A 19,375-nucleotide genomic window follows, 5' to 3' on the forward strand; every position below is an offset into this window, starting at 1 on the left:
CAGAGAGACAGAGAGAGAGACAGAGGTACTTGGGGTCACTCAGGGGGAGAAATATGTCACAACTTGTACCACGAATGTCCAGCTGTGACGGTGTGATCACGTCAGGTTTCCGATCAACTGGTCATAGCCCTTTGTGAGAGAGGATCTTCAGTTATACCCCTCCCTAGTCACTAGGGGGAAGGGAATATGAAGGAGAGAAATGGGCCACATCCAAACTATTGTCTACACTTTACATTTTTATTGAGGAGGACAAGCCACAGGGTGTATACATTGGTCTGAATGTCTGGTCGATATAGGACATATTCTCAATGCAAGGTGGAGACCGGAGTCATTCGATCTAGAAGGAGAAAAATTCTAGTGCACATTAAAAAAAAAAATAATAATAATAATAAATGTTTTCTGTTATTTCTGGTGTTGTTCCAAAACTGATTACTACCGTTTAAGCAAACTACTTTAACAGGCCTGCTCTACTGTAACAGCCACATACTGCCAACAACATGACAAGAGTATTACAGGTTTAACATATTGGTGCATTAAAGTAAATGAGAATATAGCTACTATCGTATTATGTTACACTTTAAAAAAGTCACTAACAAATAGATCTCTCGTGCAAGGACACGTTTTTTTTTTTTTTTTAAAGAAAACAAATGTTTTTCTAGACAGGGGCGTTACATTGATGGAAGTACTTGTGCAAGAGTGATTGAGCGTAGGCTAGAATTCATTCAAACATTTTGTTCTTGAGCCAGAAGAAAAGTGCATGGTTTTATCTAATGTAATTAGCAAGACATTGTTCACTGGGGGGGGCGGTGGGGAGAAAACATATTTCATTCATGTTGTAATCAAAAACGCGCTTGCTATGTTTGCGCAGGGGATTCCGGTTTCTGCTCACTGCAGATTTGATTGAACTCCAAAACACTAGTGACCACGGACAAGAGGCGTTTTTTTTTCTTCTTCTTCCCCCCCGCCATATCTTTTGACTTCCCACCTGTGAGTTTAAACTAAAGGAAACCCACGAGCCTAACACCAAGTTTCATGAAGTCACGGATAAATAGGCTAGTCCTGTTGCATGCAGAAAGGAATATGGGGTGATGATATTCAACATAAGTCCTACGTCAAAACTGGAGACAGAAATGTTCCTGATCAAAACAATACATCTTCTAATTTAAAATAATTCTTAAAACAGAACTATATATAAAATTCATTACATTTTTTTTTTTTTTCTTCCCCCAAACACAGACAGAAAAACAACTTCCTTCAGTGGGGTTGGGTTATTTATGTCTCTTGGAAATAATTTAAATATTATTGACAAAATACAGGACTGGGGGGGGTCAAGAAATCTATGGCGCCTCCATAATCATGTCTTGGGTCCTGTTGTGCTTTTAGCTTCCTGTCTGACTGTGGGGAAACAGTTCCATTTAGGAGTGATTAGGTAAAATTGTCCGTTTACTGGCTAATTCATGTTACTGGGGAAAACATATAGGTTTAATGATTGGAATCCTATTATTTTCTTTTAAAAACGTTGTAGGACTACAACTTCCAAAAAAAACATCAGTAGAATTTTGAATTCTTTAAAGCCTTGAAAATAAAATTCAACCTGTTTTTCAGTAGAGGTCATCAAGCTGCTGGCAGCATCTAGTCACTTGGTGAACAATGTAGTTGGTGAACAAAAATTGATTGTGAGCCACCACACATCATTGGTGTATCTAGGCCTCTAAAACCCTGGGGTTTCATCACCTCGACCATCAGATAGGAAGTTATGTCCGCATCAAGACGTTTCCATTTCAAAGCTTCAGGCTGCGTCCCAAATGGCACCCTCTTCCCTTTGTAGTACACTACTTTTAGATGGCCCATAGGGCTCTGGTCAAGATTACTGCACTATACAGGGAACAGGGTGCCATTTGGGACACAGCCTCAGGAATAATTGGAGAAGGTCTATACTCAGCCCTATATTGCTGCCTGGGCCACATCAACATCCTATATACTCAGCCCTATATTGCTGCCTGGGCCACATCAACATCCTATATACTCAGCCCTATTGCTGCCTGGGCCACATCAACATCCTATATACTCAGCCCTATATTGCTGCCTGGGCCACATCAACATCCTATATACTCAGCCCTATTGCTGCCTGGGCCACATCAACATCCTATATACTCAGCCCTATTGCTGCCTGGGCCACGTCAACATTCATAATCTCTCTGATCATCAAGCACCTCTGGTCTCTGTGTGAAGTGAAAGAATCTCCAGCCTGCTTGGGGAGACTAGCAGGCTGTAGTGCACTACTTGTCTCTCCCTGTGTAAGGAATAGGCTGCTGTTTCAGACAGAGACTACTGTATATAGAAGGAGATGATCGACACACACACACACACACACACACACACACACACACACACACACACACAGAAGACTTGGCATCTACATAATATAGGCCAACGAGGAAAACATATGTCACCTAAATTAATATGCTGACTGTAGAGCAAGGACTGGAAACCCATCTGTGTCCCAAATTATTCCCTATTTAGTGCACTACTTCTAGCCCACTACTTTAGACCAGGGTCCATAAGGCTCTGGTCAAAAGCAGTGCATTATAGGGAATAGGGTGCCCTATTGGATACAGCACAAAGCGTTGATGGACTGGATGTTGAGCGTACTGCAGTAAACAGAGGATGCTACAACAGAAGAAGAAGAAGCAGTGGCAGCTTGTATGACATATGTATGTCGTACCGTTTCTAGCCACAACACTGGAAAAGACCAACTGTGAGGAAACTACAGACAGGACACATGCCTCAGTCCCAGTTTTTTTTAGTTTTTTTTTATACGTTATCTTAAAACCACAGTGAAGAACTGAATGATTGAGGTTTATGAGTCATCGTCGTGGTTGCCGTGGTTTCCATCCGATGATGGCACCGGAAGGTGTAGGTCCTTCACTTCCTGTTTAGATTTTAAGCAAAGGCTTCTGGGTCGGGGTGGATGGGTCAGATGACAACAGGTTTAAAGCACAAAAAAAAAAAACGGAGAACAAGACAATGACCAAAACAAAGGAAGAAAAAAAAAAAAAAAAAAACGTTCATTTATCAGGAAGCAATCTGTTGTGGGTTGACCATTAAGCTGTGCTACCTGTCAATAAACAGATAAACAGCCCAACCCACAGAAAGAACAACCAACCAACAAGCTGCCTTGTGTTTCTATATACACGTCCTTTTCTGTTGTCTTAGAAAACCCCACAGCTCCTACACACGGCTCCTTTTCTCCTTACAGACAGGGGTCCTACCATACAGTCAACTAACCCGTTCAGTGACCGGTGTCCGAGACTCGACCGTCTCCTCTCGGCTGGGCCTGGGCACAGTAGAGACCATCTCCTCCCGGCTAGGTCTTGGTACAGCGGAGACCGTCTCCTCTCTGCTGGGCCTCGGTACTGCTGAGGAGGGTACAATGTCTCTCAAATCCCTCCCTACTACCACTGTCCCCGTTGCCTCGTCTGCTCGATTTCTGTTGCCTCTGGCGTCACTCGTTCCCACTACTACAACCGCAGCCGAGCTGACCTCTCCCCTCTCTCCTCTGGTCGTGGTGTTGCCCTCTGGCCTGCTGCTGGCCCGGCATGGTCCCCTAGAGGTGCTCAGGTCCTGGGGCTTGTTCTGTTGGAGGGCCCCTGACCCCACCGAGGCCCTGGCTGTATGGGAGACCAGGCCCATAGTCAGGCCGGGGAAGTGGTGGTGAGGGGGCCGCTGGGAGGGTTGAAGAGGATGATCCTCCACTACAGAGGAGTGTGTGTGATGGTGACGGTGGTGGTGGTGATGATGGTGTTTGTGCGGCGTACGTTCTTTTCTCTTGTGGCTGTGACTCTTTGGAGTAGTAATACTACTGCTGCCTCCGCTAGGCCAACTTTTAGACCCACCACTGGCCCCTGTGGTAACCGCTGCTGTCAGGGGAATGTCCTTGTGCTTCCTCCCTGGACTCTTTGGCAGCTTCTGTCCCTGCTCTGTCCCTTCTGTTGCCACCACAACCAGACCACTCCCTGTCCCCATCCCAGTTCCTACCCCACCACCACCACTCCCTGTCCCTATCAGAGTTCCTGCCCCACCACCACCACTCCCTGCCCCCATCCCTATCACAGTTCCTGCCCCATCACCATTCCCTGTCCCCATCACAGTTCCTGCCCCACCACCACCTCCTGCCCTGAGCAATGGCGTGGTGATGGCTGGAGTCTCCTTAGTCTCCTCAACAGTTTCTCTGGTCTTGCGTTTCTTAATGGGCAGAGCGGTCTGCTGCACCGGCTTAGCGGAAGCCTCCTTCTGAGCTTTCCTCTTGGCTTCTGCAGCCATGATAGCAGCCGCTGCGTAGGAGGAAGTACTGGAAGCCGCCGCCCCAGAAGCTGCTGACAGCATCGACCCAGTCACCCCCGACCCTGGCTTACACCCCCGCTTTTTCAGAGCAGTCTGCGGTGGTATCTCCGCTTTCCTTTTCCGTCCTGGGCGCTTCTTGGTGACTACGACCAGCTCCGATGTCTGCCCAGCTGCCTCGGATGCCTTGGACGCTCCAAACGGCATCTTAACCAGGAGCTTCCCAGGACTCTTCTCCACCACGCGCTTCATCGCCACACCCTCCGTAGCAGGGCGCAGCTTTCCACTCCCCTTCGGCCGGCCCCTGCCCCTCCCCGACGGTTTCACCACTTTGGGTTTCTTCGGGGGTCTCTTCTCGCGGCGGGAAGGGCTGCCACGCCCGGTTACGGTGAAGTCGAAGTCGTTGGGGTCGGTGGTGGTGTCCCCAACCTTCTGGAAGTAAGCGATCAGCTCCACCTTGGATCGGAAGGCTTTCCCCTCGGGGCTGAAATACAGATCAAACCGAAACATTCTAACTGTAAACGGATCTGTTAACGTCCTTTCTGTAAACACAAGTCTGGAATATTTTATGTGTATATGATGGAGATTAAATGTTCATTCCTCTGGAGATCAACTAAAGGGAGTGTCCTTGGAATAAAGATGGTGGGCGTCTGGGCGAGTAGGAACCAAAAGTTTGGACACAGCTACTCATTCGAGAATTTCTCTTTATTTTTTACTATTTTCTACATTGTAGAATAATAGTGAAGACGTCAAAACTATGAAATAACACATATGGAATTATGTGGTAACTAAAAAAATAAATATTAAAAAGTGTTGAACAAATCAAAATATATTTTATATTTGAGATTCTTCAAAGTAGCCACCCTTTGCCTTGATGACAGATTTGTAGAAAATAGTCAAAAAAAATTAAGAAAAAAACCTTGAAAGAGTAGGTGTGTCCAACCTTTTGACTGGTGCTGTATGTGTGTATGTGTGTATGTATGTATGTATGTATGTATGTATGTATGTATGGCTGTATGTATGCATGTATGCATGATGTATGCATGCATGTATGTATGTATGTATGCATGCATGTATGTATGTACGTATGCATGCATGTATGTATGTATGTATGCATGCATGTATGTATGTATGCATGCGTGTATGTATGTATATATATTGAAGTATTTCCATAAACCTCAAAACAGTCCTGTGAAACGCTCTTTATACAGTTCAGTCACGTTATAATATCAAAAGGGGGATGAAACGGTCAGCATTTTGTTACTTCCAGGGAAGGATTTTATGTCACCCCTAAAGGAGATCAGGCTGTAACATATTTAGTATTATCATATGAAATCATTTCTGTTAGGGGAATAACCTATGTGTAAATGTAATCTGTTGCTGTATTTTTGTTGTTGTTGTTGTTGTGTTATCTGTGATCGTTTTGTTTGTCTCGTGTAGTTTCTTAAATCATTGTACCTAAACTGTATGTGTTAACATGTATACGCAGGGCCCAGCTGTAAAAGAGACCTTGGCTCTCAGTCTGCGTTCCTAGTCGAAATAAAGGTATAATAATATGCTTTTAAGAGACAATATTTGATAAGGCTCTCTCTCTCATCGCCTACTCACTTCATCAAGTAGACGTCAAACTTCCCGGCGGACCGTCCAGACTTGCGTTGTTTGAGTTTACGTGTCCAGCCCTGGGGTAGAGAGGGGTCGTCGTAGAGTGGACCTCGGTCTCTGATGATGGACCTCCTCTGTTTGGGCGAAGGAGAGGACTCAGAGACACCCGAGGCCTCACCAGCTGCAGCGACCGTGGGCTCCGAGGGCCCCGCCTCAGCTAACTGGAGCTGTTCCTGGTCTGAACAGGGCTGCTGGGCTGGAGGATGAGGAGGAGGAGGAGGAGGAGGGGAGGACATGGTGGTGGATGAAGACTCCAGCCTCTCCTTCTCCACATCCCTCCTCTCCCTCTCCCGCCTCACCTTCTTGGGCTTGCTGTGTGTCTTAAGGTCCTTGGAGCTCTGATTCTGGTTGGCGTCCTCACTCTTCTCCTCACTGCTGTGGAAGACAACATTAGTCATGAGTGGGATGAGATAGAGCAGAGGCATGATCTCATCTTAGTCTATCTCATCAGATCAGAATATGGAGAATGGCCATCTTTGGCTGATAATACATTTTAAAACAAGAGTTTAAAGTCCCAGATAAGTTTCGAACATCAGCTTGCTCCCTCCCAACCTCTACATTAATACACAAAAGGTGTAGTAAAAACACATCACTTTTTTTGGAATTGTTGTTGTTGTTATTATTGTGATGTTTCTTCCCATAAGTGAAACATATATTACATTATTAGACGTTTGGAAAATGCACCAGGACTGGACTGATAAAATCTACCAGCTGAGGAACTAGCCTAAACCAAGCCCTATATCAGGCATATAGAATGATGCAGCCAGCTAGAGAAGCCACTGGGGCAAGAGATAATGTTATGAACTGCACATGGTCCAGACACACACCCCTTATCATGATCTACACAGCAACACTTATTGAAATGAATATAAACAATATTTACCATACATTTTGTTTTATTCAAATTGTCCCATCTAGAATATTTCATTACCAGACGTCAGTGTAAGGAAAACATTTTTTTAAAATACAGGGCGGTATTTTGACGGTATATCAACTGTACTTTTCTACCACGGCACTCAGTCCTTCATGCAAAATAAAAGCAATACTTTAATTGCTTCATAACATGAGTATTAGTTATTCTAGAAAAAAATGGGCCAACTCATGTCAGTTAGTTCTCGCGTTTAGCTAGATGATAACAGTCGTCACAACCTAGAAACCTAGCTAGGATATTTCCTCTGTAGAAAAAATATATATATTAAAAAAATGCAATATCATAACAAACGCAGCAATGATGTGGCTACTTTGTTGCCACATTACCTTGTCAAATGGCAACGTATGTAATCAGCTGACGCTACGATGTATCCAGCTACAGCTATTTAGCAGCATGCCAAATTGGTTACGAGGGTGGAGGATGCGGACAAAATCTATTTTGACAGTTAATATCTTTAAAAAACACACACATCTTACTGCTCTTCGTTTTCAGAGATGTCAGAAAAATTGACACACACACCCAACCACATACGTTTAAGCTAACTGAGACATTTTTGTTTCGCTCAGCCATGATCTTGTAAAGTAAGGGAAATACTTAGCTATAACTTGGTGACGTATTCACAACGCTTCTTTCAGTAAGCTACACCGCTGACCAGTTCATAACAAAAATACACCACATTACTTCAGTTAAATACAGCGATACCAGTTTTTTTTTTTTTTTTAAACACCTACAGTCATATAACTCGACATTTTTAAATGGTGAATACATGTAATTCACACTTACAGTTTCTCCTCTCCGCTCTCTATGGCGGCCATTTTTATTTAAATAAATAATTGGATAAAAAATGTCTCCAAACATCTCATGGGTACCTCTCTGAACCCCGCCCCCTGCCTCAATTCCACTGCCGTCAGTGGCGTACTCCCGCGAGATCCGTGGGACACTTTTATAAGACCCTATCGCATGAGCGCTTAGATCTCGCGAGAGAAGTTGTCTTAACGCTGTAAATATGTAAATGATTGTGAACTCTGAGCTGAGGCTACGATCTTCAACTGCAGAAAATACACATGACACACATAATCCCACAGCAAGGCTGAATGTACAGGCAGACTATGCACTGATGTTAATAAGTGTAGGATTTTTTTTCTGGGTGTTAATAAGTGTAGGATTTTTTTTTCTGGGTGGTGAAAACTGACCAGAAAATCCCCATTTATTATAGCGTTCCTTGACAATCTGTCTCTCATTCAAAGTTGCATTTGTTCAGCTCTAAACACATTTCAAGTGATGAATTACTGGTAAAATAGTTTAATTGAAACGCTATCTCATCTCTGTACTGATTGTAGTCCCCCAAAAACCCTCGATGATTAAACAAATGATCAGATTCAACTCACCAATTACCCATTGATTATGGAGTGGCCTTAATTGGACTGGTTAATTGTTTGCTCCCCTTTGCAACCTCTACTACAGGTGACTTAGTCAACCTGACAGTCTACCTTAGGGGTAGGCAACCCTGGTCTTGGAATACCTCAGGCACTTCAGCTTTTTGATTTAACTGAACATGGAAGACCAGGGCCCGGTTTCTTAAGGCTAAATTAATACTTATAACCATATAGTTTATGTTAAAAAAAAAAGCACATATATATATATATATATACACATATACATATATACACATATACATATATATATATATATATTAGTTCTAACAATGAAGTTAGTCTTAAAATGCCTTAGGAAAAGTGGGCACAGGTGTGTTGAATTTAGGCAATCACTAGACTGATCAATTAGCCCAGTGGGTGAGGTGCCGTGCTTACTTGGATGGGGCCCTCCAGGAAAAGGGTTGCCTGCCTCATTTGATTGCTTTTCCCCCCATGTCTGATTTCCTACCGTAACACTTGATTGTTGACTGTGTAGGTGACCTTTTAAAAAAAAAATATATATATATTATTTTATTTTTTTGATCGGAAATGTGGACTTTGTGTCTTCTCTGCGTCTGTTTATCACGGTCGTCGTGCCGTGACGCAGAAACAGCTGTTAACGTTGCGGCTGAAGGCAGAGCAGAGCTGCGGAGGGTTCGGAATCTTGCGGCCCAACCGCGCTATGGTGAATGTTGGTCTAATGCGCTGGAGAACATCGACGCGCGTTGCAGAGACTTCACAGTTGACATACAGAGTAGGATTGCCCTACTTTTCACCCACTGTCACCTGCGCAAGTAAATAAACACTTAAAAAAATAAATAATTAATTTCTTAAAATATTTAACGACTGTTTGCTGAGAACTCTATCAAAGTGTAGCATGGTAGAAAAAGCCTCCTTGGGATCTCGTTACTATAGGTAGATTTATTGAAATGTTTAGTAGGCCCATATAAATATTAGGCTACTGCAAAATAATATATATTGTTTTTATCCTCCAGAAATTAAGAGACTGGTGGTCGTTCATTATGGCATTGAGCAAGTGACTAAGTTTCATTATGGCATTGTGACTGAATAACAGTAGGCTACATTATGTCTGTCAGATCTGGCCGTCCATTCCCAGCATGTCCAGAGGACAGCGAGGTCAGTAGCTGTACTAAAACCATGGATCCTGTGGCCTTCAACGCCTACACGGAATTCTTCACCCACGCCCACAGCATCTGTCGACACCTGCAGAGCGAGAGCTGGCAACACCAGGCTGAGAACACCATCCACAGGTGCAGTGGTAGGTGCGGTACGCCTGACTACAGGTGCAGTGGTAGGTGCGGTACGCCTGACTACAGGTGCAGTGGTAGGTGCGGTACGCCTGACTACAGGTGCAGTGGTAGGTGCGGTACGCCTGACTACAGGTGCAGTGGTAGGTGCGGTACGCCTGACTACAGGTGCAGTGGTAGGTGCGGTACGCCTGACTACAGGTGCAGTGGTAGGTGCGGTCGCCTGACTACAGGTGCAGTGGTAGGTGCGGTACGCCTGACTACAGGTGCAGTGGTAGGTGCGGTACGCCTGACTACAGGTGCAGTGGTAGGTGCGGTACGCCTGACTACAGGGGCAGTGGTAGGTGCGGTACGCCTGACTACAGGTGCAGTGGTAGGTGCAATTTAATCAGTGTTCACAATTCACCTCATTTCATTCAGTGGGTGAGTTGGGTTTTGCTACACCAGGTGTCCCGGTTTGGTGGGGTTTGAACATTTGACCTAATTCCATTGGTTGTAAAATGAAATCTCCACTCACCCGGGGCACCGGGGCTATGCGAAACGAACTGTCTCAATAGCTCTCCAGGAGGGTTGCCGATCCATATCGTAGATGTTTTGTTATTGGACAAGTTTTTTTTTTTTTTAAGTCGTACCTCCCTGTTTTAACCACTTTCTTCTGTCTGGTGCCCTGCTGAATGTGGTGCTGGTGTCTAGGCTAACAGAGAGCTCAGCGGGGGTGGTGGAGCAATTGTCCTCTACCCAGCGTATGGCTGAGAGCCTAGTGGAGGCCCAGAGTGTCGCCCTCAAATCACAGGAGACGATCATACGCAACGGAGAGGAACTCAAACACACTCTCCACCATTCTACCCAAGGTAGCCGCCGTCTCAGTCCCTGTTCTGTTGATAAAGTGATGCTTATGGCTAACTTGTTAGAAAATTCCCCATCCAGGAAGTTCATGTCTCCTTTACACCTCTCCTCAGGCATCAGAGCAGTATTTGATGAGATGAGACTGTCAGCCCAGGAGCAGCAGGTAGCATTCTCGGAGATCTTCAACCGTGTTGCTTTCCTCCAGAGTTTCATCATGTCAGAGTCTCACACCTTCACCAGTCTACTCTACAACTCACTGGGGTTCCTCGCTGCCTTCTTCCTCACCGCTACACAGCGGACTGCTCCAGCCAGGTGTCCTTTATGTTTATATCATCCATCCAATTACACATGAACACCTGGCCTAAGGGGTTAGAAAGCAGATTAGGGGGAGAGAAGTGTGTGTTTTGGCTTTACACCCCCCCTGCTCTATTGTGGATAAAAAGTTTAACTGTTTAACAGAACACAGAGGGTGTTCTTTTAATTGGAAGCATCTCCAACAAAAGCCAGGTAGAATCAGGAATTCTCCAGGGCTGCTGTCTAGGACCCTTTTTATATATCTTTTTTTTCTTTTTTCCCCCCCAAATCTTTAAGTAAAGCCAGTGTGTATGTATACCAGGCCTGGGCAACTCCAGTCCTTGGGGGCCCGATTTGGGGTCGCACTTTTCCCCCAGCTAACACACCCGAATCCAATAATCAACTGATCTTCAGTTTAGAATGCAATTTTATTAATCAGCTGTGTTTGCTGGAGATTGGGGGGGGGGGGAGGGAGAAGTGAGACACCAATCAGGCCCCCGAGGACTGGAGTTGCCCGGGCCTGGGATAGTGCCATGTTCAAGGGCACAATGGCAGGATACCTAGAATCTGACCTGTTTTTTTTCCTTTTTTTTTCTCACCATCTGACTTTGAATCGGTATGAAACTCTCCCGTTGCAGGCCTACCTCTAACATTTAAGCTACCAGCCCGCCCCTTAGAATGGTTGGTGATCCCATGTACCATTCTGGTGACTGTCCTCTTTGTCATGTCACCTATCCAGGTTTGTTCTGTTTGGTCTGGTAGTGCTGAACGTGTACCTGGAGAGGATGCTCTGTAGAGCTGTGCTAGACTCCTCTGAACCAGGCTACCAGCAGATGGTGAGTAGAGCATGTGTTAGTTAAGATGCTTCAAGAGAACCTACGGTGGAATCTTAAAAGCAAATGTGACAGCGTGGAAATTCCACCCAGAAATTCTGCTCATTTCTAGATCCGGGTTGGACCATCTCTTACACATAAAGAGAGAAACTATGGCAACACATTGGACAAGAAAAGTAATGGTGGATAACTTGTTCTTCTACATTTTTAACTGTGTTCACTCAACATTTCAGAGTGCTGTCTATTGACACATCTGTAAATGTCTCCTGGTGCTGTGTTCTAACCAGCGATGGAGTCTTTTTTTTTTTTTTATAGTCGGAGTCTAATTCCAGTCTTGACTCCATTCCTCTGTGTTTCTGCCCAGGAACAAATCAGCCTGTTGGTGAGCCTCCTCAGAAGGGCCATGGTCCTAGTGGGTCTATTGGCTCTGGTCTACGTTGCTGTACGGTATCGTAACGTCACCAAAGAGAGCCTGGAGATTCTCACCCAACTCAAAGAGACTCGTACAAGTCTTGAGCTGGCCCTGCAGAAAGCGGGTAGGTTTGGTTATTTGGCTTAGTTTTAAGCCTGGTCCAAGATCTGTTTGTATTGTCTTGCCAACTTGTGGTTGACACAGGACTTGGCTATACAGCACAGATGGCTATCTGATATTCATGGTGCACAGACGGCAAATTGAGAGTTTGTTAAAGCTTCACTATCAAGACAGAGCAGTCTTGGATCAATTTGATTTCCAAGCGACTTTAGTCCGTTCATAAAGTCGCTTTAAAAATGTAATTAATTCAGTCAAATTGTTTTCTGAGGATTAAAAAAATAATTAAATGTATTAATACTGAATGTCCCCAAAGCATCGTGTGGGGTCGTATTCACGAGGAACCAAACAGGATAAAACTGGGAGGGACCTACATAAATTTGTCCAATAAACAACTTATTTTTTTGTCTTTTTTTTATTTATTTTTTAACGTTTTGCTACGGTGTGAACAAATAAAATACGACATTGCTGTCCAGAGTGTCTCTCTGAGGCGGTGGACAGGAGGAGCAGTGGAGCAAGAGGTCGAAGGTCAGAACAACAACCCAGTAGAAGGAGGGAGAATAAGGAAGAAAACAATAGCACTTCAGATTTCACATCAGAGAAACCCTACATGACTCACACCTATGATGGTGAGGAATATTATACTCATAATGTTAAAAAAAAAAAGGCTATTTTTAAATTCCTGTATTTGTCTGAGACCCCGACTCCTAACATGGGGTCTGCACATGTATAACTCTAAAGTTTTAAAACACATTTTTCGTTATCCTCATGAATGATTTATGCGAAAGTCTGAAATGCTCTGAATGTAGTATGGCGAGGGACTGTATTGTTCAACATAGCCAGTTGTTTGTGTTGCATCAGGCTGGCAGTATGACAGCAGTTACAGCACCCCTGGAGGAGAGGAGACCTCGACCCCGAACCAGTGTACCCTACCCAGACCTCAGCGTCGCTCCTCTGTCTCTAGACGTGCTCCGTCCTCCCCTTTGGTCTACAGTATACAGGTGGAGGATAAGCAGGTAGACTTGTGATTAGGGTTGAAAGCTTTCTGTAACTTTCCAATAATTCCCTGTTTTTCCAGGAATCCCTGTTGGGGGGGGGGGGGGGATTGTTTTGTTCCCCCTGCTGATTCCCTCGTAACCAAGATTTCTGGGAAAACCTGGCAATTTTGGGGAACGTTACTGGAATTTTGCAACCCTACTTGTGATACTCTCGATTCCAGATCTATCCCACCCTGTTCCTGGAGAGAGATGCCCTCCTGTAGGTTTTAACTCCAACCCTGTTCCTGGAGAGATACCCTCCTGTTGGTTTACACTCCAACCCTGTTCCTGGAGAGATACCCTCCTGTAGGTTTTAACTCCAACCCTGTTCCTGGAGAGATACCCTCCTGTAGGTTTTAACTCCAACCCTGTTCCTGGAGAGATACCCTCCTGTAGGTTTACACTCCAACCCTGTTCCTGGAGAGATACCCTCCTGTTGGTTTACACTCCAACCCTGTTCCTGGAGAGATACCCTCCTGTAGGTTTTAACTCCAACCCTGTTCCTGGAGAGATACCCTCCTGTAGGTTTACACTCCAACCCTGTTCCTGGAGAGATACCCTCCTGTAGGTTTAAACTCCAACCCTGTTCCTGGAGAGATGCCCTCCTGTAGGTTTTAACTCCAACCCTGTTCCTGGAGAGATACCCTCCTGTAGGTTTACACTCCAACCCTGTTCCTGGAGAGATACCCTCCTGTAGGTTTAAACTCCAACCCTGTTCCTGGAGAGATACCCTCCTGTAGGTTTACACTCCAACCCTGTTTCTGGAGAGAGATACCCTCCTGTAGGTTTACACTCCAACCCTGTTCCTGGAGAGATACCCTCCTGTAGGTTTACACTCCAACCCTGTTCCTGAATTAGAGTTTTAAACACTCTTTTTTCTTTTCCCCTCCGTGCTCACGGACGTCCCTGCAGACACGCTACAATCTGAGGAACCGGAGGTCTTCCGTGTCAGGCCTGGGGACAGAGAGACAGACAGAGGGACTGACACAAACCGACTGACGGAGATCAAAGTGTACCCAAACACGCTTCAGCCTTGGCTAAAGGAATACTTTTATGGACTGAGATGATTCGTGTTTCAACCTGTCTGGATCATAGCAGTGAAGCGGCTGATCCCACGATACATTTTCATGACCATGAATATCACTGGTTTTCAGGAATGTAATAATGCAAAACTGTCTCAATCTTGTGTATTTTAAGTAAATAAAGCTTTTAATATTTTTTGTACGTGTGTGTATATATTCACTTGACTATCAAGCTCCAATCAAATAAAATTAACCAGTCTTCTTTGTGATGGAGGATTTTAATGTTTTTCCAGTAAACCCTCTTCTCAGACTGACCTGTTTGTGTGCAAAGGGTAGTCCACTATAGGTCAAATAATTGTGCACTTTATGATAAATGTATCAAACTTTGTACACAAATGCTATATTGAACAAAAAATATAAAACACAACGTTCAATGATTTTCACAATTACAGTTTAAAAAAAGGAAATCAGTCAATTGAAATAAGTTAGGCTCTAATCTATGGCTTTAAATGCCTGGGCAGAGGTGCAGCATTGGGAGGGCATAGGCCCATCCAATCAGAATGAGTCCCCCCCCACAAAGGGGCTTTATTATAGACAGAAAAATAATCCTGTTTCATTGGCTGGTCTCCGATGATCCCGTAGGTGTAGAAGCCGGATTTGGAGGTCCTGGGCTGGCGTGGTTGTGACGCGGGTTGGACGTACTGCCAAATACTCTAAAATGATATAGGCTGACTATGGTAGAGTACATTCAATTCTCTGGCAACAACTCTGGTGTGCATTCCTACAGGCAGCATGGCAATTGCACACTCCCTCAACTTGAGACATCTGTGGCATTGTGCTGACAAACCTGCACATTTTATTGGCCTTTGGTCCCCAGCACAAGGTGCACCTGCGTAATGATCATGCTGTTTAATCAGCTTCTTGATATGCCACACCTGTCAGGTGGATGGATTATCTTGGCAAAGGAAGAATGCTCACTAACACGCTGATTACACTACCCACCATCGTGCTCACTTCGATTTGGTCCATCCGCGCCAGACGCGATCAGGACACGCAGGTAGAAATATCAGAACGAACTCTAAACCAACTAAATTAATTTGGGAACAGGTTGAAAAAAACAAACATTTAACTAGATAGCTTGCTGTTGTTAGCTAATTTGTTCTGGGATATAAACATTGGGTTGTTATTTTACTTTATTCCACCTGAAATGTACAAGGTCCTTTTATGTTCTGGATCTTTCTAGAATTTTGACCCATTTTGAGTTACACAAAATCTTGTTATCTACTACGACAATTAAACGTAGTTTCTAGTAATCACTCCTTCAGTCTTCTGTGGACTTTTTTGGTGGTTGGCAACCAACTTTAAGGTGCATTACCACCACCAACTGGACTGGAGTGTGGACCTCAGTTCAGCTTTCAATCACCCACGTGGGTATATGCTCCTAACAACCAATGAGGAGATGGGAGAGGTGGGACTTGCAGTGTGTCAAAAAAATAGAACCACGTTTTATTTCAGGACCTGGCTATGCATACGTTCTTAACAACGATCGCAAGCAGTTTGGATGAAATTATTGAGTAACATGTACGTGTACAATTATTTTGTAACTTGAGTGGTGTGGTCAGCATGTAACAGGGATGTAAACAAATTTGTCGACAACATTTGAAAGAAATACGTTTTTTGTGGAATATTTCCGGATCTTTTTATTTCCATTCATGAAACATGAGACCAACACTTTACACGTTGCGTTTTATAATTTTGTTCAGTGTAGATCCCTTAAGTGGAAACTCACTTTTTTTTTTAATCTGAAAGATGATGCTCATCGCTTACCCATGATGTTGCACAATGATTTTACGTCAATACGTCATCGTTTTAGTCAAAGTATCATATATTTGGGCTTGATGTGGGAAATCGGAACTGGTAAATTAAATATTTTCGGTGTCAATTGTGTGTGTTTAGTCTGGGATGACGTGCTAATACTTTTCAGTCCACATTTCTTTTCAGGATCAGGTTTTATTTGAATGTTACCACCCACCAGCATAGCATTGTTTCGGGGTGGCAGGTAACCTAGTGATTAGAGTATTGGGCCAGTAACCGAAAGGTTGCTGGATCGAATCCCAAAGCTGACGAGGTAATAATCTGTTGTTCTGCCCCTGAACAAGGCAGTTAACCCAGTGTTCCCCAGTAGGCAGTCATTGTAAATAAGAATCTTCTTCCACTGACTTGCCAAGTTAAATAAATGTTAAATAAATAAAAAAAGGTTTATTAATCACATCCTTCCTCTTTGCGAGTTTTGTGACTGAGCTGAGACAAACCATACTGGCTGCCAAACCATAGGACAAATTAAAATAAGCAGGTGCAAGCTAGTCTGCATTTAAAAAAAATGTGTGTATGTATGTATGTATGTATGTATGTATGTATGTATGTATGTATGTGTATATATATGACCATTTTGTGAGTGCAGCTCAGTTTCCACCTCATTTTGTGGGCAGTGTGCACAAAGCCTGTCTTCTCTTGAGAGCCAGGTGGAAAGGTGGCCTTTCTCAATAGCAAGGCTGAGTATGTACATAGTCAAAGCTTTCCTTAATTTTGGGTCAGTCACAGTGGTCAGGTGTTCTGCCAAAATTCAGCAATTTGGTGTTTGTCCCATTTTGTGAATTCTTGGTTGGTGAGCGGACCCCAGACCTCACAACCATAAAGGGCAATGAGTTCTATAACTGATTCAAGTATTTTTAGCCAGATCCTAATTGGTATGTTGAATTTATGTTCCTCTTGATGGCATAGAATGCCCTTCTTGCCTTGTTTCTCAGATCGTTCACAGCTTTGTGGAAGTTACCTGGGATGCTGATGTTTTGGCTGAGGTATGTATAGTTTTTTGTGTGTTCTAGGGCAACGGTGTCTAGATGGAATTTGTATTTGTGGTCCTGGCAACTGGACCTTTTTTGGAAGACCATTATTTTTGTCTTAAGGAGATTTACTGTCAGGGCCCAGGTCTGACAGAATCTGTGCAGAAGATCTAGGTGCTGCTGTAGGCCCTCCTTGGTTGGGGACAGAAGCACCATAACATCAGCAAACAGTAGAGATTTGACTTCAGAGTCTAGTAGGCTGAGGCCGGGTGCTGCAGACTGTTCTAGTGCCCTTGCCAATTTATTGATATTCACATTGAAGATGGTGGGGCTCAAGCTGTGTGTTTTTTGTTTTTTTTTGTCCATTTTAACCTCACACTTGTTTGTGTACATGGATTTTAAAATGTCCTATGTTTTTCCCCCAACACCACTTTCCATCAATTTGTATAGCAGACCCTCGTGCCAAACTGAGTCAAAAGCTTTTTGGAAATCAACAAGCATGAGAAGACTTTGTTTTGGACTTGTTTGTTTGTCAATTAGTGTATACAGGGTGAATACGGAGTCTGTCATACGATAATTTGGTAAAAAGCCAATTTGACATTTGCTCAGTACATTGTTTTCACTGAGGAAATGTACGAGTCTGCTGTGAATGATAATGCAGAGGATTTTCCCAAGGTTGCTGTTGACACATATCCCACGGTAGTTATTGGGGTCAAATTTGTCTCCACTTTTTGTGGTTTGGGGTTATCAGTCCTTGGTTCCACATATTGGGGAAGATGCCAGAGCTGAGGATGATGTTAAAGAGTTTAACTATAGCCAATTGGAATTTGTGGTCTGTGTATTTTATTATTTCATTGAGGATACCATCAACACCACAGGCCTTTTATGGGTTGGAGGGTTTGTATTTTGTCCTGTAGTTCATTCAATGTAATTGGAGAATCCAGTGGGTTCTGGTCGTCTTTAATAGTTGATTCTAAGATTTGTAATTGATCATGTACATGTTTTTGCTGTTTGTTCTTTGTTACAGAGCCAAAAACATTAGAGAAGTGGTTTATCCATACATCTCCATTTTGGATAGAGAACTCTTTGTGTTATTGTTTGTTTAGTGTTTTCTAATTTTCCCAGATTTTATAGATTCTTCAATTATATTGAGCTGATTTCTGACGTGCTGTTCCTTCTTTTTCCTTAGTGTATTTCTGTATTGTTTTAGCGATTCACCATAGTGAAGGAGTAGACTCAGGTTTTCTATGTCTCTATGTTTTTGGTTGGACGGGTTTCTCAATTTCTTTCTTAGGTTTTTGCATTCTTCATCATTGTTGTTCATTTTCTTAGGTTGTCTGCTTGAAATGTTTAGATTTGATAGGGAAGCTGAGAGGTCAAATATATACTGCTCAAATAAATAAAGGGAACACTAAAATAACACATCCTAGATCTGAATGAATGAAATAATCTTATTAAATACTTTTTTCTTTACATAGTTGAATGTGCTGACAACAAAATCACACAAAAATAATCAATGGAAATCCAATTTATCAACCCATGGAGGTCTGGATTTGGAGTCACACTCAAAATTAAAGTGGAAAACCACACTACACGCTGATCCAACTTTGATGTAATGTCCTTAAAACAAGTGAAAATGAGGCTCAGTAGTGTGTGTGACCTCCACGTGCCTGTATGACCTCCCTACAACGCCTGGGCATGCTCCTGATGAGGTGGCGGATGGTCTCCTGAGGGATCTCCTCCCAGACCTGGACTAAAGCATCCGCCAACTCCTAGACAGTCTGTGGTGCAACGTGGCGTTGGTGGATGGAGCGAGACATGATGTCCCAGATGTGCTCAATTGGATTCAGGTCTGGGGAACGGGCGGGCCAGTCCATAGCATCAATGCCTTCCTCTTGCAGGAACTGCTGACACACTCCAGCCACATGAGGTCTAGCATTGTCTTGCATTAGGAGGAACCCAGGGCCAACCGCACCAGCATATGGTCTCACAAGGGGTCTGAGGATCTCATCTCGGTACCTAATGGCAGTCAGGCTACCTCTGGCGAGCACATGGAGGGCTGTGCGGCCCCCCAAAGAAATGCCACCCCACACCATGACTGACTCACCACCAAACCGGTCATGCTGGAGGATGTTGCAGGCAGCAGAACGTTCTCCACGGCATCTCCTGACTCTGTCACTCTGTCACATGTGCTCAGTGTGAACCTGCTTTCATCTGTGAAGAGCACAGGGCGCCAGTGGCGAATTTGCCAATCTTGGTGTTCTCTGGCAAATGCCAAACGTCCTGCACGGTGTTGGGCTGTAAGCACAACCCCCACCTGTGGACGTCGGGCCCTCATACCACCCTCATGGAGT

The 19,375-nt window shown here is 44.0% G+C and overlaps 2 protein-coding genes across 5 annotated transcripts; one reads left to right on the top strand and one right to left on the bottom strand.

Moving 5' to 3' along the window:
- Positions 1 to 218: 218 nt before the first annotated feature.
- mecp2 (methyl CpG binding protein 2) lies at positions 219 to 7,810 on the bottom strand. 2 transcript variants are annotated; one of them, XM_014147507.2, is made up of 3 exons: positions 7,718 to 7,810; positions 5,950 to 6,375; positions 219 to 4,825 (listed from the first exon to the last, which is right to left on the bottom strand). In XM_014147507.2, the coding sequence occupies exons 1-3, from the start codon at positions 7,747 to 7,749 to the stop codon at positions 3,280 to 3,282; spliced, it is 2,004 nt and encodes a 667-aa protein (XP_014002982.1). In that variant the 5' UTR covers positions 7,750 to 7,810; the 3' UTR covers positions 219 to 3,279. The 2 variants fall into 2 exon arrangements, with proteins under 2 accessions (XP_014002982.1, XP_014002981.1); XM_014147506.2 differs by having other exon boundaries at positions 5,950 to 6,378.
- A 1,014-nt stretch (positions 7,811 to 8,824) lies between these two features.
- On the top strand, positions 8,825 to 14,369 carry LOC106572929 (uncharacterized). 3 transcript variants are annotated; one of them, XM_014147516.2, is made up of 9 exons: positions 8,825 to 9,143; positions 9,447 to 9,632; positions 10,311 to 10,468; positions 10,577 to 10,775; positions 11,497 to 11,593; positions 11,955 to 12,126; positions 12,596 to 12,748; positions 12,981 to 13,135; positions 14,069 to 14,369. In XM_014147516.2, the coding sequence occupies exons 1-9, from the start codon at positions 8,899 to 8,901 to the stop codon at positions 14,153 to 14,155; spliced, it is 1,452 nt and encodes a 483-aa protein (XP_014002991.2). In that variant the 5' UTR covers positions 8,825 to 8,898; the 3' UTR covers positions 14,156 to 14,369. The 3 variants fall into 3 exon arrangements, with proteins under 3 accessions (XP_014002991.2, XP_014002992.2, XP_045551215.1); XM_014147517.2 differs by having other exon boundaries at positions 8,833 to 9,143; positions 9,447 to 9,620; XM_045695259.1 differs by lacking the exon at positions 8,825 to 9,143 and having other exon boundaries at positions 9,541 to 9,628.
- The last annotated feature ends 5,006 nt before the right edge of the window (positions 14,370 to 19,375 follow it).

This window comes from Salmo salar, chromosome ssa15, assembly GCF_905237065.1.
Source record: "Salmo salar chromosome ssa15, Ssal_v3.1, whole genome shotgun sequence".
Lineage (NCBI taxonomy): Eukaryota > Metazoa > Chordata > Actinopteri > Salmoniformes > Salmonidae > Salmo > Salmo salar.